General features: G+C 40.8%; 1 protein-coding gene and 1 long non-coding RNA gene across 3 annotated transcripts in view; one reads left to right on the top strand and one right to left on the bottom strand.

Annotated features, from left to right (window-relative positions):
• Positions 1-7,857, bottom strand: part of carns1 (carnosine synthase 1) — a 43,688-nt gene extending 35,831 nt beyond the window's left edge. Inside the window, exon 1 of one of the 2 annotated variants that reach the window (XM_004919211.4) lies at positions 7,775-7,857. In XM_004919211.4, the coding sequence (XP_004919268.4) occupies positions 7,775-7,857 (83 nt within the window). The remainder of the gene's footprint in view (positions 1-7,774) is intronic. The other variant, XM_031905866.1, reaches the window with a different exon arrangement.
• LOC105945481 lies at positions 7,760-20,478 on the top strand. Its single transcript, XR_001169046.3, has 3 exons — positions 7,760-7,818; positions 17,223-17,907; positions 20,283-20,478. It is a non-coding gene; the product is annotated as an uncharacterized LOC105945481 (long non-coding RNA).
• The last annotated feature ends 3,037 nt before the right edge of the window (positions 20,479-23,515 follow it).

Genomic DNA, 23,515 nt, shown 5'->3' with positions numbered 1-23,515 from the left:
TGGTCTACTTTTTATTAACACTGTGGATTACTATTGGTTGCTTCTATTTATGGGTGGGGGTTCTAAAAAGTTTAACTATTTGTTTCCACTTGTCCTGCATGATAGGAAGTCCAAAATATATCTCATGGTTGCTGCTGAAGGGACTAAGGGAAAAGTAAATTTCAGTAAGTATAAATTTACTAATTTCTAGCCATATTCATTTTTAGGTTTAATTCTCCTTTAATAAACAAAAATCTTGGAGCAGGAAGTATCTACCAGGTCACACCTTGCAAGGCCTGGCCAACATCCCAATAGTCACATCCCAGTCTTGAGAAGTTATGCTTTGACTACACCCTGTTGCTTCAGCTATGCCCTAATTTTTGCGCTTGCATGGTATATATATTCGGATATATCCAAAAGCATTGACAACTCTGTCTCTAGGGTTTTATCAAATTTACAGTCAAGATTAGTAACTATTTTGGAGGAATAAAACACACCAAATCTGTGTTCTAATTATGAAGCATTGTAGCATTGTCGTGCAAGTAGTATAGTACTATACTATAGTACAGAATAGTATAATATAGGTGTCAGGACTCATCAAGGTTTGAACAATGATCTATGTGGTCACAAATTGGTGCATTATCCTTTTGAATCTCTTGAGGCTTTTTGAGTATACTTTTGTTGACAGCTCTGAGAAGCTTCACTTTAGGGCTTGTACTGATGAGCGTTACTTCCTGTGCTTCCCTTTGGTGGCATTTTCATTTGTTTTACTGCAGGGGAGTGCAGGAAGAAACACATTCTCTGGTATCTTCCACATTGTTCTACAAAGCAGGTCCAACAGACAAGTCCAATGCTAAACCAATAATTGGGACAAAGTAATATTGTTTCTTCTTCTATTTACAGTAACACCATTAGTGTTTGCTACAAAATAAATCTTAACTGGATTTATATAGTTCTACATCACAGGGTAATGGTACTTTCCCCACATAATGCAACTGACACATACCACAGATAAAGGAGTATAACGATAAACAAAGGTCCAGGACCAGATGGGATTCATCCCAGGGTATTAAATGAGCTGAGTGCTGTGATTGCCAAGCCTCTTCACTTAATTTTTCAGGATTCGTTGAGGTCAGGCATGGTGCCAAGAGACTGGCGAATTGCTAATGTGGTGCCGTTATTTAAAAAGGGATCCCGCTCTCAGCCTGTAAACTATAGACCTGTTAGTCTGACATCAGTAGTGGGAAAGCTTTTGGAAGGGGTAATAAGGGATAGGGTACTTGAATACATTGCAGTTCACAATATTATAAGTTTGTGCCAGCATGGTTTTATGTGTAACAGATCTTGCCAGACTAATTTAGTCGCCTTTTATGAGGAGGTGAGCAGGAACCTCAATGCTGGAATGGCAGTTGATGTCATCTATGTGGACTTTGCTAAAGCAATTGATACAGTACCTCACAGAAGGTTAATGATCAAATTGAGGAATATTGGCCTAGAACAGTGCTGTCCAACTGGCGGCCCGCGGGCCCCCCTCTGTGTGGCCCCCCCACCTGTCTGGCTGCTTTGATGGCTTACTCTTGAGTAAGCTTTAAATGGTATCAGTACTGTGATTAACTGCCCCCCCTGCATGGTTCTCACCTCAGATTCAGGCTGTAATCAGGCTGTATTGTTTAAATATGTAATCCCCTGTGTTGTTCACACCTTTTAATCTCTGCATTGTTCACCCCCTGCAGTGTTCACACCTCAGGCTCAGGCTGTAATCACCCACATTGTTCCCCTGTTCACACCTCAGGAGCAGTAGAAACTCACAAATAATCCCTGCACTCTACAAAAAGAACATATACTGAGGTGGTACTACAATTAAAAAGTTTTTTAATATATAGTTATTGTGCAGACTGTAGGAGCAGTGCCAGCATTGTGTCACTGTAGGCTGCCTGTGTGTGCCATACACACACAGGCAGGGTAGGGCAAGCAGAGTATGGCACACACAGGCAGCATAGGGCAGGCAGAGTATGGCACACATAGGCAGGGTAGGGCAAGCAGAGTATGACACACACAGGCAGCATAGGGCAGGCAGAGTATGGCACACACAGGCCAAGTATGGCACAAACCAGCCAAGAATGGCAAACACAGTGAAAGTATGGCACACGCAGGCAGGGTAGGGAAGACAGAGTATGGCACACACAGGCAGGGTAGGGAAGGCAGAGTATAGCACACACAGGCAGGGTAGGGCAAGCAGAGTATGGCAGGTTTTTGCTGTACTACAACTATTAATATGGGTATGGTCATGTGATAACATGGGTGTGGTTTCAAGTGGGTGCGGTTTCAAAAAGGGGAGTGGTCAAAACTGGCTTCCATTATCGGCCCTCCACCACGTAGCTTGGAAAAATTCCGGCCCTCGGTACAACAGAAGTTGGATAGCACTGGCCTAGAACATAATATTTGTAATTGGACAGAGAACTGGCTGAAGGATAGATTACAAAGTGTGGTGGTAAATGGAGCATTTCCTTATTGGACCAGTGTGGTTAGTGGAGTACCGCAGGGGTCAGTCCTTGGTCCTTTACTTTTTAACTTGTTTATTAATGATTTGGAGGTGGGCATAGAGAGTACTGTTTCTATTTTTGCTGATGACACTAAATTGTGCAAAACTATAAGTTCCATGCAGGGGGGCGTGGCTTGGCGCTGATTGTGAACAGTCGCACCTAGAGACTGCTCCATGCCCCGGTCCTTATAATCCTGCAGATAAGCACACTAAAACCGTACAGAACGGCATCCTGGGGATATACCGGAGAGCCCAAAAAAGGGCTTCAGAAGCCGCATCAAGACTCGAAAAGTTTTCCTGCGAAGCACGGCACACCCAAGATGGCGGCGAGGAGAGCGCGGCCCAGCCACCATCGCAGCGGCAGACTAGAGGGGAACCCAGCACCCCGCATGGGGACCCCCGAGCCTCCTCAGCAACCCCGCCAATTGAACCTACATTATCTGACTTACTCTCGGAAATCCGGGCCTCCAAGGAATCCTGTACTTCCCTCATATGCTCAAAAACCGATGAGATAAAAGTCGAGCTATCTATAATAAAGCAGGACTTCCAGAAGCTGCGGGAAAGAACCATGCTCTTAGAACGCCGGGTAAGCTCCCTGGAGGACGTTTCCAATCCTATGCCCGACCAACTGCAGCAGCTACACCAATCCGTCAACTCATGTGCAGCCAAGTCCGACGACCTCGAGAACAGACTACATAGGAATAATCTGCGGTTCCTTGGCTTTCCCGAACGCTCGGAAGGCAACTCGCCGGAAAAGTTAATCGAAGCCTGGCTGGTAGAGCAATTTGGCAGGGAGTCGTTTTCCACAGCATTTGCGGTCGAGCGCGCACACCGTATACCCACCAAGACCCCAATACCGGGGGCACCAGCCAGACCGCTAATAGCCGACTGCTGAATGCGAGTGACAGAGATTCAACACTGACGCTAGCCCGCAAGAAAGAGCAGATAACCTTCCAGGTTGCCAAAATATCAATCTTTGGTGATTTCTCCGCTGAAATCCAAAAGCAAAGGGCCCGGTTCTTGGAAAGTAAAAGGCGCCTACGAGAGATGGGCCTCCAGTACGCCATGCTGTACCCGGCTCGGCTACAAGTTATTGAAAATGGGACCACACACTTCTTCACTAACCCGCAGGATCTTTGCAGCTGGATTGACGCTAGGAGAAACCGCTAAGGGACTCCTGTTCCATACTGGACCCGCAAGACAGTGTGGTCTCTCGCTATGGACACATTTATCCTGAGTATAAGGGACACAGGACAACCCCAGGTCATATAACAGTATGATGTGTTATGTTTGTTAGTATGTACCCCCCCGATTATACCCGTTAGTTGGTGGTTAAGTTACCTGCATTAGGACCGGGACTGAGCATACATTACGAGTGAACTACTCTAATATTACCCCCAGAATCACTACGTGGTGACAAGCAATATAGTTCTTCTCACTGATCTAGAACACAGGTAGCACCCTGCGAGGATTACCTATATCCCCAAATGGTTAAATTGCTTAGTTGGAATGTGAGGGGCCTCAATGATCAAATTAAGCGTAGACTGGTGCTTGATTTCTTGAAAAAGTCGGGGGCCAATATACTCCTGCTATAGGAAACCCACCTCCAGGGGGGTAGAACTATGGCCCTCAGACGACCATGGGTGGGCTGGCACTACCATGCGGAGCTCTCAACACATTCCTCTGGGGTAGCTATCCTCATTACTCGTAGCACCCCCTTTAGACTGGGGACGGTGGTACTGGACCCTAAGGGCAGGTTCATCTTTTTGCACGGCTTTTTGCAAGCCCAGGAGGTGGTGATTGCTAATATCTACATCCCACCCCCGTACCAAGACACATGCCTAATTCACTTGGTCAGTTTCATAGCGAAATTCCCACACGCTGCGATAATCGCGATGAGAGATTTCAATACCCTTATGGAACCTGTCTTAGACAGGCAGAGAAGGGGCAATTGCACTGTGCAGGAAGTCAACACCAATTTACGATCCCTAGTTGACTCGGCTGGCCTGACGGAGGTGTGGAGGCACTTACATCCCAATACTCGTCAATACTCATGTTACTCCCAATCCCACACAGTGTTATCAAGAATTGACCTGGCATTTGTTAACCAGGTAGCACTCCCCCGGGTAAGAGCAGCCAAATATCTCGCAAGGGGCATCTCAGACCATGCCCCCCTGGAGATCCACTTCAGGGAAGCGGAACAAGCTAGGAAACCAAGGTGGTCACTGAACCCAGCATGGCTGGGAATTCTAGACAACTGCCAACTGATAGAAGCTGCCACTAGGGAATTTATCTCACTCAATGAGCACACGGTGGGCACATTAACTTTCTTGGTTGCACTGAAAGTATACCGTAGGGGCCTTTTTAACGACGAAATAACAGCCTTTAAAAAGCAGTCCAGGAATGCACAGCACCAACTAGAGTACTATATGTAACTATGTAACTATCTTGGAACTAGAGGCAGTGGCTGCAGCCACCCCACTCCTGGGCAAATTTAAGCAGCTAGAAAAAGCCCAGGAAAGGTATGCAGAATACATGAGAGACAAAGTGCTCGCCCAGTATACCTTTATGAAACTGAATGTTATGGAATATGGGAAAAGGGCAGGGAAGCTGTTGGCCCAACTAGTAAGAATGCAGTCCACTCCCAACGCAATCACGTTATTAAAAACGGAGCAGGGCCCCCTAACGACAGACGCTAGGGTAATTCAGCAGGAGCTAACTAAATTCTACTCAAAATTATATACGTCCACTTTGGACGAAGCCAATATTAGCAAAGTAGATGCATTTTTGGACCCCCTTGTACTGCCGCAACTCAGCCCAGAATATAAGGCATTCTTGGAGGAGGAGGTCTCCTTGATAGAAGTGCAGGAGGCTATAGAGTCCTTCCCGAATGGCAAAGCGGCGGAGGCAGACGGCCTCCCTGTAGAATTATACAAAAGACATGCAAAAACGCTGGCACCTGTGCTATTAAAGACCTATACCGAGGCTCTTAGGGAGGGACGGCTGCTCCAATCTATGTACCAAGCAGCGATAGTGCTGCTACCCAAAGCGGGCAAAGACCCCACTCTGCCAGAATCATACCGGCCTATATCCTTACTCACAGCCGATGTAAAAATCCTGGCCAAACTGCTGGCTAACCGGCTTAAGAAAATAAGTTCCATGCAGGATGCTGCCGCTTTGCAGAGTGATTTGACAAAATTGGAAAACTGGGCAAAGTTATGCACTTTGGTAGAAATAATATAAATGCAAACTATCTCCTGAATGGTAGTTTGTTGGGGGTATCCTAATGGAGAAGGATCTAGGGATTTTTGTAGATAACAAGTTGTCTAATTCCAGGCAGTATCATTCTGTGGCTTCTAAAGCAAATAAAGTGCTGTCTTGTATAAAAAAGGGCATTGACTCAAGGGATGAAAACATAATTTTGCCTCTTTATAGATCCCTGGTAAGGCCTCACCTTGAGTATGCAGTGCAACGCACCAGAGGCCACCCCTTCAGATTAGAGGAACTGAGCTTTTGTTTGAAGCAGCGTAGGTGGGGGCAGTGAGGTTGTGGAATGCCCTTCATACATTTGTGGTAATGGCAGATTCTGTTAATGCCTGTAAGAGGGGCCTGGATAAGTTTTGGAACAAGCAGAATATCCAAGGCTATTGTGATACTAATATCTACAGTTAGTATTAGTGTATATATAGTTTATGTATGTGAGTGTATAGATTGGTAAGTATAGGTTGTGTGTGCTGAGTTTACTGGGATGGGTTGAACTTGATGGACTATGGTCTTTTTTAAACCCTATGTAACTATGTAACTATAACTACTGAATATTTCTTGTAAGCTACCCTAACATACTGGCATATACGTGTACAACATAGTGAAAGAATAAATACCTAAAGAAGGAGCCAGCATCCATATTAAAAAACCTAATCAAACTTTTCATGGTCTAACAAATCTGACAGATATTTCCTCACAATCTGCATTCACATAACAATACCGTATTGTTGTGTATATAGTGTGACAGTTTTTAAGGCTGGACTCAAGCTCTCATGCTAGGAGAACAGAGTAAAGTCACTCAGATTTACACCTACTAACAGAAATTCGATTGGTCAAGTAAATGATTAACTAATGACTTGGTTAATAAGATTGCTTTACCAGCAGTTTAGATACCACTGCTTCCTCCAGTCTTTATATGCCTGCTGTTTTCACCCCCACCCACCCTTGTACTCCAGCAGAACTAGATAAATCAACAGGCGACATTTTGGTTTAAATTGTGCTTAAAAACTCAAAGCCTGATCTATGATAAAGTGAGAGTAAAGTGTAAAAATAATTACAAATGCAACATATATATTGTGCAGTAATGTATACAATAAATAAAACATAATAGAGTTAGCAAAACTAGGAAGGAGTGTTATTTGTGCTAATGGAGGCATATATTAATGGTGAAGACACACGGAGCTACTAGTAGCAGCTACCTTGTCATTGCTGCAAAACAGACAATGCTGATGATTTACTGATAAATCTTTGTGTGTTTTAGCAAAGCCAATTCTCAGTATTGTCTATGGCAGGGTATTTTCTGGCATTTAGAACCCGTGACAAGTAGCTGCTACTAAGTAGCTCCATGTGCCTTCTCCCTTAAAGGTGCAGAGTACAAAAATTACAGGAACAAGAATGCCCTGTACTTAACACTTGTTATCTGCTTATCAACAAAGAAACAGTTACTATTACTTCTACAAAGGTATAGTAATAAGCAAAAATAATAACATATAATAATAATAATCAAAAAAAAAATTTATATAAAAATAATAAACACAGTTGGTAATGCATAAAGGAAATTCCCATAATTCTGCTTCCAATATGGTATACAGTATATTGCAAAGGCTTTAGAAAAAAAACAACAGAAGTCTACAACCTGTGTCTTGCTAATTGATCAAATTTGTAGCTGTTTATTAAGCATGCACATTGCTGGGTTCTCACACATTACCAGATAATAGAACTAAGCATAACAAACAGTGCCACTACTGTGGTAAGAAAGTAACTAATTGTAAAAAAAAATTGTACTTTCTATAACTATTTCCTAAGACTCCAGATAAAAAAATAAAGTGTTAAAAAAACAAAAATAGACTCCAGGAACAAAATAATGTGAACAGACTATATGTACAAGGATTCTGAAAAGGCGTCTGCATGGAAGGACACTCCCCCAAAAATGTAATAAAAGTCAAAAACAGGAATTCTGACAAAACAGAGAATGAGTAGCAGACAAACCTTGCTTTTGAGATTCTCTTGGGGCTTGATACTGGAACACTCAGGTAAAAGCCAATTGTCATTACTTTCAGCTGGAGTTGCATTAACAGGAAACAACTGTTCTGAGATTATTCAATGTGTGGAAATGTGCTCCAGTAACATAAATAAGTTTGTATACTTTATGTGCTTCAGTGGTCCTTCACATATTTGCAACACCTTAAGAATGACTTTGTAAGGTAGTACATATCTTATTATAAGAAGAAGGATTCTTTTTAAAAATGAAAACATAAATAGGGAAAGAATGGTGTTTGTTGTACACATAGGCAGAGGGTGACTTTTTGATGGGCCATACAGAGTCTGACCTACAGCTAATGTGAGACTTAGTGGATTCGCTGCTGGTGTAAAAAGTTAACTTCCCAAGTACCTCTTGCCATTCCCACTGACTCCCAGGGATACTGTGCAAAAGTGCGGGTGGGGGTGCTTTTTTTAACCCTAAAATGCTTAGGATGTAAAAGCATTCATATGTGCACTTCTGTTAGGGGTTCTCTATACATTTGTGTTTGTGATCAGTTAGCTTCAAGGGGTAGTTCACCTTTAAATTAACTTTTAATATAAGGTAGACATTGATATTCTGAGACAATTTGCAATTGGTGCTCTTTTATTTTTAATGGTTTTTCGGTTATTTAGCTTATTGTTCAGCAGCTCTCCATTTGGTACTTCAGCACTTCAGGTACTTCTGGTTGCTAGGGTCTTATTTACCAGGTAGCGGTTTAAACAAGAGATGGGAATATGAATAGTTAAGGGGCCTGCATGGAAAATAAAACTGTAGCTTCACAGAGCAATACTTTTTGGTCAGTGACCCCCATTTGAAAGCTGGAAAGAGGCAGAAGCGAAAGGCAAATTATTCAAAAACTTATATAAAACGCAGTCTTTATATACAAAACCAGCACATTATATGCCATGAGGAGCAGTGGGTACTGAGGGCAGATATTCAGGCCCTGGCACTATAACACTGGCACGGATACACAACATTGGCTCCATTGTAACTTACTAGAAATGAACAAAACAATGACAAAAGTAAAAGAAAAATAGAAAGTGCAAAAAACCATAACAAATATATAAAAGCACAATGAGCTTTGTCAGGGGGAAAAGTTAACTTACCCTCCATCTGTTAGGGTAGGAGATAGGGATATTATAGATGTCAGGTGACAAAAAACAATTTAATTTCAGCTAGTGGGTCAGTCTTTAGAACATATACAGTATAGTACCTGTGTATAGTGCCTGTGGGATGAAAACTGCAGCAAAAGTTCAAAGTTGGTTCTTGGGTAAAGTTTACAGCCTGCAGATTCTTCTTTTTTTAGTCTTCAATTCTGCACTGCCTCCAGTTTGCAAAATCTCCCGATCCCTGTCTGCATCTGCGCCTTGATTGGTCAATTTTACTGCCTGTCAAGAAAGCTGTGCTCTGATTGGATAATGCACAAGAAGAAAGATCCAATCAGAGCATAGTTGATTTCTGCAGAACCCGGAGAAGATTTGTAGGACAGTGCAGAAACAGAGCCCGGTTTTAAGGTGCCAAAGCAGATTTGGGGAGGCTTAGCCTCCCCAAGCCTTATTGAAAATCCGCATATGCTTTATATGCAAAACCAGCACATTATATGCAGTGAGACACAGTCTTTATATACAAAACCAGCACATTATATGCAGTGAGACGCAGTCTTTATATGCAAAACCAGCACATTATATGCAGTGAGACGCAGTCTTTACATGCAAAACCAGCACATTATATGCAGTGAGACGCAGTCTTTATATACAAAACCAGCACATTATATGCCATGAGGAGCAGTGGGTACTGATGGCAGATATTCAGGCCCTGGCACTGTAACACTGGCACTGATACACAGCATTGGCTCCACTGTAACTAACTAGAAATGAAAAAAACAATGACAAAAGTAAAAGAAAAATAGAAAGTGCAAAAAACCATAACAAATATATAAAAGCACAATGAGCTTTGTCAGGGGGAAAAGTTAACTTACCCTCCATCTGTTAGGGTAGGGGATAGGGATATTATAGATATCAGGTGACAAAAAACAATTTAATTTCAGCTAGTGGGTCAGTCTTTAGAACATATAAAGTATAGTACTTGTGTACAGTACCTGTGTATAGTGCCTGTGGGATTAAAACCGCAGCAAAAGTTGGTTCTTGGGTAAAGTTTACAGCCTGCAGATTCTTCTTTTTTTTGTCTTCAATTCTGCACTGCCTCCAGTTTGCAAAATCTCCCGATCCCTGTCTGCATCTGCGCCTTGATTGGTCAATTTTACTGATTGTCAAGAAAGCTGTGCTCTGATTGGAGAATCCACAAGAAGAAAGATCCAATCAGAGCACAGCTGATTTCTGCAGAACCCGGAGAGGATTTGCAGGACAGTGCAGTGACAGAGCCAGGTTTTAAGGTGCCAAAGCAGGTTTTGGGGAGGCTTAGCCTCCCCAAGCCTTATTGAAAATCCGCCTATGATGGCTTTGTCTTTTCCCATCTTCCATAGGAAGATGATGTAATTTACACTTGCATATTTGTTTTCCTAATATGCAGAAATTAATTGCTACTTACATTTACCTACCTCCCAAGGGCAAAACTACAGAGGAAGAAGACCCTGTGGTTGCAGGGGAGCCCAGGAGTGAAGAATCAGGGTACATTTCACTACAACTTTGTATGAGACAAATAAAATAAACTATCTATCCCAGGGTCCAGTACTCATTAATGAGTAATTTCAATATATCTTGGTAGAATGGATCCAGAGTTGGACTGGGCCATTGGGCACTAGGTAAAAACTTAGTGGGCCCTGCCGGCCCAGACCCGATCCCTGCCGGAGCTCCCTGGGCCACTCACCTCCCTCCCCTGACGCGCTGAAGGTAAGTTTAATTAATGTGTGCTTGGGGAGGGGGGGGTCAGGTGGCCAGGTGCCTGCAGGGGTTGTGAGGGCTGCAAGAGGGGCCCTTGCAAGAGTTTTGTGGGGACCCCAGAGGCGGCAGCCCCAGTGGGCCCTGCACCCGCTAGTCTGACACTGAATGGATCAACTATGGGGCCCCAGTAACATCTAATTACTCCACTGCCACTTCCAGTCACGATTTTGGGTAATCAGGCCTTGTAGAACAAATATATTGGCTTAATAAATTTCAGTTCTCCAGATCAAAGTGGCCAATGCTATTGATTGATACATTTTTGCCTTGAACCTCTCTTATTGCTCCCTAATTGGCTCTAGATAGTAGCTATATTTATTGGGCAAACTTACAACCATGTGACCAGCCTAAGAAGGTCTCAACATAGCTGCACTGGCTAAGGCTTTACTTCCTCCTGCATATTTGGCCTCATTTTACAAAGTGTTTAAATAAATATGGATGTTTTCAAAAGATTCATAAGTGTACTGAGAGGGACTGGTTGAGTTTCAGACCTCTATTTCTCATTTTCTTAGACCCACTTTCATTTGGTACGGTACATATGGATTGAAGAAAAGCTGATGAAATTTCTTTATTTAAAAAGTGATTATGAACTCAGCCTGGCAGTTGTAGGCCAGTAAGTTTAAGATCTATGGTGGACAAGTTATTTAAAGGCTTTACATTCAAAATTATGTTCTGAAGAATGGCATTATGTGTAGTTTATGTGTAGTTATTGTCATGTCAGACAAATTCCATTGCTTTTTATGATGAAGTTAATAAAAAATTGGACATGAGAGTTGTAGTAGATGTGATCTATTAGGATTTTGCCAAAGCAACTGAAACAGTGTCCCACAAATGACAGCTTTCTAAACTAAGGTCTTATGGTCTTAAAAAAGATGTTTGTATATGGATAGGAAACTGCAGGATCATGTACAAAGGGTGGTTGGTAATTGTACATTCTCTACTTGGTGTAAGGTTTATTAAAGGGGAACTCCATCCAAACACAATTAAGCTTTTTAAAAAGTAAACAAAATTCCCAGCAAATTTGCAATATATGTCAATTAAAAAATATGCAGCATTTTGCTGATTTTTTAATGTAATAATACAGTTTAAAATAGTAAAAGACTTTTTTGAGCCTCAAAAAAAATTAAACATTAGTTAACTGTCCTCAGCTTGCCTTCAGTCTGCATCCTCCATATCCCACAATTTATTGCACATATGATATCAATAAGGAAAGCAACATTGCATTGCAATGCATTGTGGTTTATGTAGTTCCTGTATGGAGAAGTTGTTACAATTTCCCTCCCCTGCCAGGATTTCAATTGATGCTGAAAGAGAAAAACTGTTTTGCAGCATATAAAAAAGTTATTTATTCATACTTTATTCACTGAAGGAACAGGTTACAGTGATAGGTATATTAGGGGTTTTATGTTGTTTTTGGGTTTTAGTGTTGCGTTTCACTTTGGAAGCCGGAGTTTCCCTTTAATGACTTAGAGGAGGTATTGTAAGTAATGCAACAATGTTTGCAGATGACACAAAAATATGCAGACCAATAAATTCTAGGATGTGGCATCCTTCCTGGAAGATCAGGACAAACTGGCAATCTGGGCGGCTAAGTGGCAGATGAGATTTAATGTGGATAAATGTAAGGTCATGCACCTTGGATGTAATATGCAAGCCACTTATACCCTTAATAAGACTGTACTAGGCAAACCCATAATACAGAAGGACCATGGAGTCTGTGTAGATAATACATTTTGCTGTAGCAATCAGTTCCAGTCAGGAAATAAGCCTGTAACTTATTTCTTATAATTCAAACTACACCAACAGCCTGTGTAATAAAAAGACATTCTTTATTGGTTACTTCATAACCCTTTAAACTGACATGTCAATAGCAAAAACACATATCATAGCACGTCCGCATTTACCACAGCCCCTTTTTAGACTTGGGGCTTTGGAACTGAGTGATACCTTAAATGACAGTATATAAATAATCATTCCTAAGTGGATCGATGCAGTTCTCTAAATGTATTATCATATGATGTCACTGTGATGGCCATTTAAAGACAAAGCTCAAAATATTGTGCTATTTTTAGTCACTTTCGTTAGCCTTGTATATTCTAACTTGCTTAAACAGCATCCAACTCTTTCCTGAAACGATGTAATTTATCTGCCAATACAACATAGCACCTTTAGGGTGAAGACACTGAGATTTGTCACCCGCAGGAAATCTGCCCTACCTATGGCCAAAAATTTGCCTGAAAATATCTTAGCATTGGTGTCTGTGTGAATTTCTCACAGTAAAACATATTAATCTAATTCCCCATATAATTGAATTTTCTGGGCATTTATATCCCACAGGTAGGGTAGATTTTTTTTCTTGCCTATTTTTTTTTTACTGTGCATTTATTTAAAAAAAAAAAATTTATTCTCAGCAATACCTTTTTTTATTTTCAATTTTTTTTTTTGGTTGCATAATTGTTTTTTTTGGCTTGATTCAACTCCTTCTACTCAAACATTCAAGATAAATTAGCAAATTTGTCCCTTTGACTGTCAACACTTACAGTATTATTTATAATAGAAATAGTAAAATAAAAAGCAGGAGAGGGGCAAATGTTACCATATATACTTGATTATACGCCGATCCGAATATAAGCCGAGGTACCTAATTTTACCTAAGAAAACTGGAAAAATGTATTGACTCGAGTATAAGCCTATATATACTGTCTAATAACTTCTATTTGTGAGAGTGCATCAGGGTAGACTTACAGTTTGTGCAGGTTCAAAGGGTCTTATGCAGCCATGGAGAAGCCATCAATCGCATTTGTGCAGTATAACAAATCGCAGGATGTTCTGACTATAATAATTGCCAGACATCCATTGTACCAAAGTGATGTCCCAGAAATGCATTGTAGGTCACCCAAGGATCAGATACACAATAGTGTAGATATTATCGTTATGCTACCATAACTTTCTAACCTGTCCAATCAACTAAATGACCGATTGCCATGGTACAAAAATTATGGGGATGATAATTCAGAAGCCCAAACATGGGCCATCGGTGTATGTTTACTGACATCTGGCAAATGCACAAGAAGCTGGCCTAATGTTAGCCACTGGTGATCTTGGTGGCTTTCATTAGATTATTCCACCAAGGGTGTGGAGTCACAGCACACAATTTTCTTTGACTGTGTTTCAAGTCTGGGTATCCATTTCCAGGGAATAAACAGAGCAGTCACAGGAGCGGCGAAACCTAGGTTTACTTAAGAGCGAAGGAGCCTCTGCGCTATTAAAGAGAAGTAGCCCCCCTCCCATCTAAAATGTATGAATTGAGTGCAGCACCCTAGGCATGGCTGGGATATCTTTGAAGCATATACCAGCTGGTGATTTAGGACTTAAATCCTACAGTAACATCTTTCACTATCAATAACCCCCCCCCCAAATCATTCCGGCACTGCATCACAAATAGGGTTTCCCTATGGCACTCTAGAGCACAGAGGCATTATTAAAAGGCATGAAATTGTTAAAAATTATATTTTAAGCATGTTGCCCCTTTAAATCTGTCGGCACCATGTAATTAAAAATTATAAACTGTACCTTCATTCTATGTATAAGGGCTAAGGCAAATGTGGCTCTTTTCAGCCAAGCTCCTTTTAGCCAGGAAAGCAACAGTACTGGCCCTGTCAGCCATTTACAATTATGTCATGGCAACTAAAGGAGGTGACAGAGACAAAAAGCGCCACGTGTGCCATTATTCTATATGTACCTAGCATTATATCAGCACCCATTTCTGCTGACAGTTAATGTGACTGTGCAAACAGGTTTCTCCAGTTGCCAGAAATAAGCAGCAAGTAAGCATCAAGGGGGAAGGGGGGCTCATGCGAGCGAGTGAGGACGGATGTCCACGAGGGGGGGCGGTGGTGCACGGATGCGCAGATCGAACGTCCATTGCGAGCGAGCATGGGTGCGCAGAATGGACGTCCATGGCTGGTGAGGGTGTGTGAGTGAGCGAGCGAGCACGGGAGCACCGAACAGAGGTACAATGAGTACCATGAGTACTCGAGTATAAGCTGAGGGTTAAACAGAATCTGATGTGTCTTTCTGCTATCAATAATTAGCAACAATGATGCCTGGAGGAATATTTATCCTTTTTATATTTTATTTGTGAATATTTCTTGGTGTTTAGTTTTGCAATATCCATAATAAACCAGATTTGTTTTTTCAGCAGTTCTAAAAGTAATTATATTAATACTATCAACTGCAATTTTCTTTCACTAAAGTTTTTTCTATTACCGTGGTTTTACTCTGTATCCTACTTCATTTGTTACATTTCTACTTTTACTTATTGGTCATTGCTCCTTTTAAATCCTTTAACGAGCAATAAAAATGTAAGGCTGCTAGTTCACTTTGCACTTTCATTAAACCTTGATAATATTTCTCCAACTTCCAACTTCCTAGTGTGCCCATCTGTTATTGTGCATTATATCTATAGGCTAGTCAAGCATACACAGCTGAAAAAGGCATACACTGCTTTGACAACTCAACGTGAATTGCCCAAAATAACTAGCAGAATAAAGCAGAATATAGATATTTCTATTTCCATAATACTTTGTAAAGTAGAGTAAGACTACTACTACTTTATTTATATAACAGAATAAAGCAAGCTCTGCTAGAAAGCCTGTGTATATTGTATTATTTGTCACTTAACTAAACAAGTCTAAATCTGAAACTATATGAGAGATTAAACAGTACTGGTAACACTGTTAGTGAAAACTGAAAGTCTGTTTGTGGACCCATTTCTTATTACTGTGGCCAGCTTGCTGTTTGGCTCCTGGCTGGTAGTTCTAATAATAATTCTTGGATAAAAATCAAGTAACCACCTAAGTAACAGCTGCAGTTAACAGTTTAATCCTGACTTCTTATATCCCTTCTGTACTTCAAGTCTGCTGCAGGTTCAAATCTATAATGACTTTACTATTAAGTACCAACACAGATTAGTTCATCTACATTAAAGGAGACATATTGGATAAATGGGAAAAAAGGTAATTTTGTAGGCAATTATGAATAATATACGGTGCTGGTTTCACTTTGTGCTAAAAATTAATCCTATCTGTAACATGGCCCCTTTATTGGAGCTCCCTATAGATCCTCTCACTTCTCTGTCCGAGTTTGAAATGAAGAGTGGGCGTGTCCTAACGGTCCCTGCCAGAAGCACAGTAGGAGGGGGAGAGCCAATCACAGCCCTGCACTCACACAAGCACAGAGAGGCTTCAGTTCCCTATCAGGTCGGCCTAGCTGCTGATTGGTTCCTATCCCACAGTGCAGGGTATGGAGGGCCGCTGGCTCCCCAGCTCATCCAGAGAATTCAGCCAGCAGGAAGTGGAACAGATGGGCGGGGCTAGTGGGGTTTTTGTGGAATTTCTCAATAAATCAGTCAGAAACACAACTTTTTAGCACAATCCTTCTATATCTAGAGGAGTATAATTCCCTGGTACATTCATAATTTTTATAGGATATGTCTCCTTTAAAGCAGTATGGCTATTAGGTAATCTAAACCCAAGTCATCTCAATATGCTTTAGATATGAGGGGTCATTTACATGCCCCAGGGCAAAAGTGCTAGTGTGCTAGGTGGTGCGAGTACGACTATATGTGCGTACTTGCTTGCAGCCTACATCCTCTGAATGATGCAAGTTAGGGGCAGCTAAGGGGATGCCTATGTGCCTCCCCCCTCCTGCTCCTCACCAATACAGCAGTGACTAAAGCATTTTGCACTGTAGTCATAGGGCATATATACCATGATTAATGTGTATATTCCGTCTATGAACTATCAATTGAGGGGAGAAGAAAGGAGTAAAAAAAAAAGGAAGAAAACATTTACACTGCTATATGTGGCAACTCAAGTCCCATTTTACATTGAGTCCTTGTGGTTCCCGTGTGTTAAGTATAAAGATCCATTTAGCGTCAAGTTTCAAAAGTATTTTTAGTTTGTCGCCTCCTCTATTTTGCACAATTACCTTATCAATGCCTTGAACTAATAACATTGATACGTTTCCCCTGTTACAGCATGTAAAGTGTTGTGCTACTGTCGTTGCCTCACATCTGGTTTATATGCTCTTGCAAACACCCTACATATTGGATGTTACAGCTCGTACAGATTAATAGATACACTGAGGCCATTGTGTTACAATTACTGTAACTATGTATCTTATAGCTTTTTCCTGTACTTGTACTAGCAAAACATTTTGATACAGAAACTCTTGAGCAAGTGATACAGCATGAGGACCCACATCGATACATTGATACATCTAGAAATATAAAGAATTATCGTAATCAAGATAAGATGGATTACAAAAAGGGTAAAATCTATCTACAGGCACCGATGCAATTTAAATCTAATTACAACAAATGTATTTATAATAGAAGCACTCCCAAGTCCATTCTAAGACAAGCCCATAGTCACAAAAGAGTAAGTCTGGAATGTGATTCATTGGATAGTAGCACGAGTAATTCCAGAGGGTCTCCTTCTTTACTTTTTCACAGAAAGATCGTGAGAAGCATACGACAGACCGAATTTAAACAAAGTGAAAAATCGGTTAAAGAGAAAGAGAAACAGAGAGAACGCACATATAATCAAACATCAAGAGAAAGAGCTTATCAAAAGAGCGGGATACAAAAAACTTTCCAAGCAAGGGGTTCGTGAAGATCAAATAACAACAACAAAAATCTCTCAACGAATCAGAAGAGGAAAGAAATCGGGAACAACAAAACTATTAAAAAAAATTTTTGAACCTTTTTAAATAAGGAATTAACGAATGAGGAGAAACAATTGTTATCAAAGGGACTTACCTTTTGCCCAAAAATGAATTCTAACTTGTTTGAAATGTTACTTGATGTAAATAGATTTGTAAGAAAACTTGTCCTTAAAAAATTCTTCCTCAATAATCAAAACTTGAAAGCGATATCATTGTGAGCCAAACGGTATTTTTAGAAGAAGATATTGATGAGCTCTGTGCATTAAGTGAGAGGAGAGGTCTGCAGTTTAGCTTCAGAGAAGAAGTGGCAATCAACCAATTAGAAACACTAATGAGTGAATCTAAAACAGTAATTACAGGGATTACAGAAAATAAAAGAGAAATCCGAGTTTTACCCAGTACATTTTAGAGGGAGTGCAGTAGAAGTATTTCAGGAGGTGGCAGAATCGGAACTCCTGGAATTAGCACTAAAAGTAAGTATAAACAAAAACAAAACTTTTTCTAATCTAACTGAAGGGGAGCAAAAAGCCCTATCTATTTTAAAAAAAGATACAAATATCAAATCAAAAGAGCCGACAAAGGGAGTCTGATAGTGATATTAAACACAGAGGATTATGTCAAAAAAGCTGAACGGCAATTAAAAGATACTTTAACCTATGATATACTAAAGAAAAATCCCACAGAGATTTTCAAGAACCCACTAGAGAAGATAATTGTCAAAGGCTCTCAGGTGGGAATATATAATGAGGACATTAAATTAGCACTTTAATTTCACCTAAAGGAAGACCTATTGTATCTGGTTTAAATTCACTTAATGATATGTAATTACAACCCTTTGTGTTAAAAAGCGCATTACCGCAATGCGTTATTTTTATCGCATTGCGGTAATTATAGAATAGAAAGAATACTAACGCATGATTAACAAACGCATATGAAGCGTTAAACACTCACAATATCGTGATAATCTGTGCGAATATTAACACCTAATTGGGGGAAGCGGTATTTAAACAACATTGCGAATTTTGAGCGTTTGTGAAGACAAGATGGAGTTTGCAGTCGGATTTTTGATGGATTTGGAAGAAGAGGATCAGCAAGTATGTGAACATCCTAGAGTTTTCAGGGAAAGGTCAACTCTAGAGGGCTTAACAGAGGAGGAAATAGTTTGGCGCTACAGGCTAAATAGATCAGCAATATACAGCCTGTATGAGGTACTGGAGCCTTACCTGCAGCCACTAACACACAGAAGCCATGCTGTTCCTGGCATGGTCAAACTTCTGTGCTCCCTGCATTTGTTTTGCCAGGGGAAGTTTTCAGAAGGTTGGAGGGATCTATGGGGGAGTGTCACAGCCCACGTTCTCACTGTGCCTTGGCCAGGTCCTTGGTGCCAAACGTTCGATGTCTGTAACACCATCAAAAAGGCAGTTCTATGGTGTGAGTGGCATCCCCAATGTGTTGGGTGCCATAGATTTTAGAGGCTTTAAATCCCCCCCAAGACAGGGAGCATGTATTCAGGAACCGCAAAAGTTACCATTCACTGAATATACAAGTGGTCTGTGACACTAATATGAACATCAGGAGCATTGTGCCCGGATTTCCAGGCTCCTCACACGATGCTTACATCCTAAGGCAGTCCGGATTTCAGGATGGTTTTTAAACCGGACAAATGCCTCACGGGTGGCTTTTAGGTACTGTATAAGCCTAGTTTTTCAGCACCCAAAATGTGCTGAAAAAGTCACTCTCATCTTATACTCGAGTCGGGTGCCATGGGTCCCTCCAGACTAGCACCTTCTTACCTTTGTGTGCAAATTAGGCCACCCGCAACCACACCCTCCAGTGCCCTGGTTTGCCCCCAAATTCATCTTCATCTACTATCCTCACCTGTCCCATTCTGCACTAGACATTGAACTTTATATTCTATATAAACTATATATAGTTTTGAAGGATTTAAACTATTTGTGTTTTAGCTTGGTTGCTGATTGAGCTAAGGGGGTAGTACTCTTAAGGTATCCTTGTTAATAAAACAATTGTTTTTGTTGACCCTCTTAAGCAGCCTCATGTACAGCCCCACTAAAGTTGCCCACATAGTTGTAGCCTGTGCTGTACTGCACAATGTAGCTAACTGGCCCAATTCAATGACCCAATTCATCCCATCCATCCAAAGTGCTGATGACAGAGGCAATCAAGTCTGGGCAGAAATCATTAACAATTACTTTGCCTGTAAGTATCTACAATCTTTAATACCATAAAAAAGAACCACAAAACAACATCTCAAACAATACTGTTTTTATTTACAGTGAAAGTAGTTGCACACTTACAAAAAAAATGCTCATTTATTTGATTTCTCATTAGCACATAAGACTAATGAGTATTGGCATTATTTGACTTGTTTGTAGAACACTTATCAAGTTTTTGTTCATTTCCTGTTGTGTATGACTCATGTTCTCTAAAAGGGAACTTTGTCTTTCCAACAAAGCAATTTTTTGTTGCTGGAACTTCAAGTGTTCCTCATGCAGATTTAACATAGCTGCCTAATATGAGGCTTGTTGTGCCTGACTGTCATTGTAAGCTGTTGTGGCAACACACAAGTCTAGGGGTACAATGTGCATTTTTTTCATGAGCGATTTGTGATACTGTATAAGTGACTTGTGGAAATGATCTTTTTTCAGCTTTCATTATTTGGGTGGGAAGCTGAGATATTGGGGTTTTTAGCTTATGTGTGGTTGTTGTCTTAAGTGGTTGTTGGGGAGATTCTGAGGGCTCATCATCAGAAAAAAGTGCACATCACTGAAACATTCACCAGACTGTCTTGTACTATCATCACCACTTAACCTTCTTTGTTCAATTTCAGGATCCTGTTGGTGTGGCGAGTGGAGCTGACTTGAGGAGTGTCCATCCGAGTGTCTTTTTCCACCTTTTAAAAAAAAAAAAAAAAAAAAAAATGTTAATTACAATTTTTTCAATGAGGTTAATGGTGGCAGGAAAACTTCATGGACAATCATGTTTATCATTTCTTTAACAACATTACAAAGTTGATTTTGAAAAATGTTTTTGTGGACATTGTTTTTTTCCAAATGAACAAAAAAGGTAAAATGTTTGGCCATACAGAGTGCAAGGGCAAAAACAAGTTGGAAAGGTTGAGTGGGCAAAAGTACAAGATGAACTAATTGCACCTAACCCAGCAAGACACACTTGTCCAATAACACACTGCACTTCTGTAATTGAAACACCTACAATATACATGGACACAATTCACTCTTGCCATTGCACAAGCCTAACACAAAACACATGTCCTAGAAAATTAGTAAACATTATTACCTGGAATGTTAGAGACTAAGGATTGTCTGCCTTTGCTTCTGACAGATGGTGGTAAGGATGAATCTGTTTTACAAAACATTGTATTCCATTAATATTAAGCTTCTCTGCAAGAGAAAATACACTTGTATTAATGTCATTACAACTACCTTTGCCGACATTCCTGTCCGAATGCAAGATCCCTGCGACACCAGTGACGCTGTCTCGGTGTATAAGCGGCATAAGCTGCTCCTCATAGGTGGTGTAGTACACCTTTTTAGAAGGACCTCCTCCAGTTCCAGACCTAAATAAAATATATGAATGCATTTATTGTGTTGCCTACAATAAGTAAGCCCATAACAACGCAGTCATTTTTTGTAGTCATTGTTGCCCCAATCAATCCCCTTTCTTTCAAGTGTAACAATACTAGGGCATGCTCTGACACAAACCCTACTAAAATGCTGCAAGTTGCTACTAAGTGGCCTTGCTAACGCCCACGGCTCTCCCTTATATTCTATATTAAACAATGCTTCCACAATAATCCACCTTCATAAAGGAGAGTACAGGGCATTAACCAGGCCCGGATTTGTGGCGAGGCCACAAAGACCCAGGCCTAGGGTGGCACAAACTTAGGGGCGGCATGCCACCCCTAAGTTGGGGACCTCTCCCCATTGCTCCATATGGGACCTTTAATGTTCGCACATGCGCGCTCAGCGGCGGGGGGGTTCCCATGCACGTGGGGGGCGTATGGGGGCCGAAGAATGGGGGCGGCCTCGGGGTGCCCCCATTAGAAATCCGGCCCTGGCATTAACTATTTTGGGAAATGTTATGTTAATGACCCCCCTATTTACTGTCTTAATTTGTTGTTGTACACAGCTTTTGGTACATAAGTAGCGCACATAATGATAGGCGTGCATATGTATGTACATACATACATACATACACAACATACAAGTAAAGATAGGCGGAAAGAAGCCAAAAAAGGAAGGAAAGACAGTAAGCCAAAATGAAAAGCAGATTGAAGAGAAAAGCAGATGAGCAAGTGTTAAATAAAAATATGAATGTAAGATATTTTCCTATATGTTGATTCTTCAGCAAGTTTTTTCTACAGGACCCTTTTGATGTCCTGATATCATTTTTTACAATGTTGCACACTCCTCAGACAGACTCCGACACTGTTCACATGGTCAGCTATGTCGTTCCATGCTCTGTTTTTAACAGCTGTAGCTGTTTTTGATGCATATTTGCCAATTAATCAGTCGTACACTGGCACTAGCTTCTCAACTAGAGCCTCATTCTCAAATTCAGAAAATTTCAGATTTCTGAGTCTGCCGTCCTGCTTTTTTTTCTTGCCTGGTTTGGGTGAGGAGGTGGGGTGAAGTTCCTCAATTTCCACTTCACTTGCTTCCTCTGGCTGATAATCTTTATCTGTGCCCTCAATATCAGACAAATCTGGGCTGCTAATGTAGCCGGGCCTCTCTTCCTCACTGTCACTGCTGGAGACATGTGATGGGGCAGAAGTAATACTTGCAGGTGTTGCTTTTGGAAGTGTCCCTTCATGTGCAGCTTGTGGTGTGGGATAAATCTCTCATGTAGAACCTGTTTGGTTCATGTAGGCTTTCAATTTTGCTTTTTGCCCTCTGCTGGTGTTTTGCAGTGTATTTGTGTCTCCTCTCAGCTCTCTCATGCCCCAGCCTACCTTGGTGTTTCTTTGGTTTTGCCACCTTTTTCATACTGCCACTGCTGGCTTCAACATAACTCTCATCCCTCCTCTCCATCCCTTGCCTCGCCAACGGTTTTTTTGGTCGCTCCCCCGCCGAGAATTGCGCATCTGCACCTTCTGCGCTCTCCATCTCAACACTCACAGTGGAACTACACAAAATGTCATTAGTCATGTGGTACACGGCATGGCGTGTTAATATCACATGCAAAACATATCGCACGCGGCGGAAATTAACGTGTGCTGAGGAAAATAACGCACAAAATCGCTCATCGCCAGATAAATAAGACAAAGAACATTGCTTCTTAATTATGACAAGTGTCCTTTTAGTGAATCGATTGTTAAGTCCTAAAAAATAAGAAGTGATAATATTTTTAATGCATGCTATAAATAGCACTCGTTTTATCAAACTTTAGTGAATCGGCCCCCAAGAATCCAAAGTTGTCACCACAATTTTTAAGAAAGAATGTGCAGGGAACACATTGCTACATGCAGCCTCCTTTCATCCAAAACACATATTTAAAGGTATTCCTACAGGACAATTTTGCAGGTTAAAACGCAATTGCAGCTCAGAGTCTGACTTTATAGACAAAGCACGTGGATTAAGAGACCCGTTCATAGCAAGAGGTTATTCAAAAAATGATCTGGAAAGGGCCTTTGGTAAAGCATTGGATAGGAAAAGAGAGGATTTGCTTAAAAATAAAAAAGATGAAAAGAAAAATATAGTCATGTTTATTACCCCATATAGTTGTCAGTTTAATTCAATCAAACATATACTTAAAAAACATCTCCCAATCCTGTATAATGACTTTAAATTACGGTGTGTCTTGGGAGAAGAAGGTGTAAGCAGGAGAGCATAATATTTTATCACCAAGTGAATTTAAATAAGATAAACCAAACTGTAACTGGCTGAAAGCAAAAGGCATGTATCGATGTGGGTCCTCAGGCTGTATCACTTGCTCAAGAGTATCTGTATCAAAATGTTTTCCTAGCCCCTTTCTTTCACAAGTAAGAGCTACACACTAATACATGCCCTTATCCTTTCCCGTTTAGATTACTGCAATCTCCTA

The sequence above is a fragment of the Xenopus tropicalis genome, chromosome 7 (assembly GCF_000004195.4).
Source record: "Xenopus tropicalis strain Nigerian chromosome 7, UCB_Xtro_10.0, whole genome shotgun sequence".
Lineage (NCBI taxonomy): Eukaryota > Metazoa > Chordata > Amphibia > Anura > Pipidae > Xenopus > Xenopus tropicalis.
Note: the sequence above shows the minus strand (reverse complement) of the source record. Positions and strands in the feature narration are given on the sequence as shown.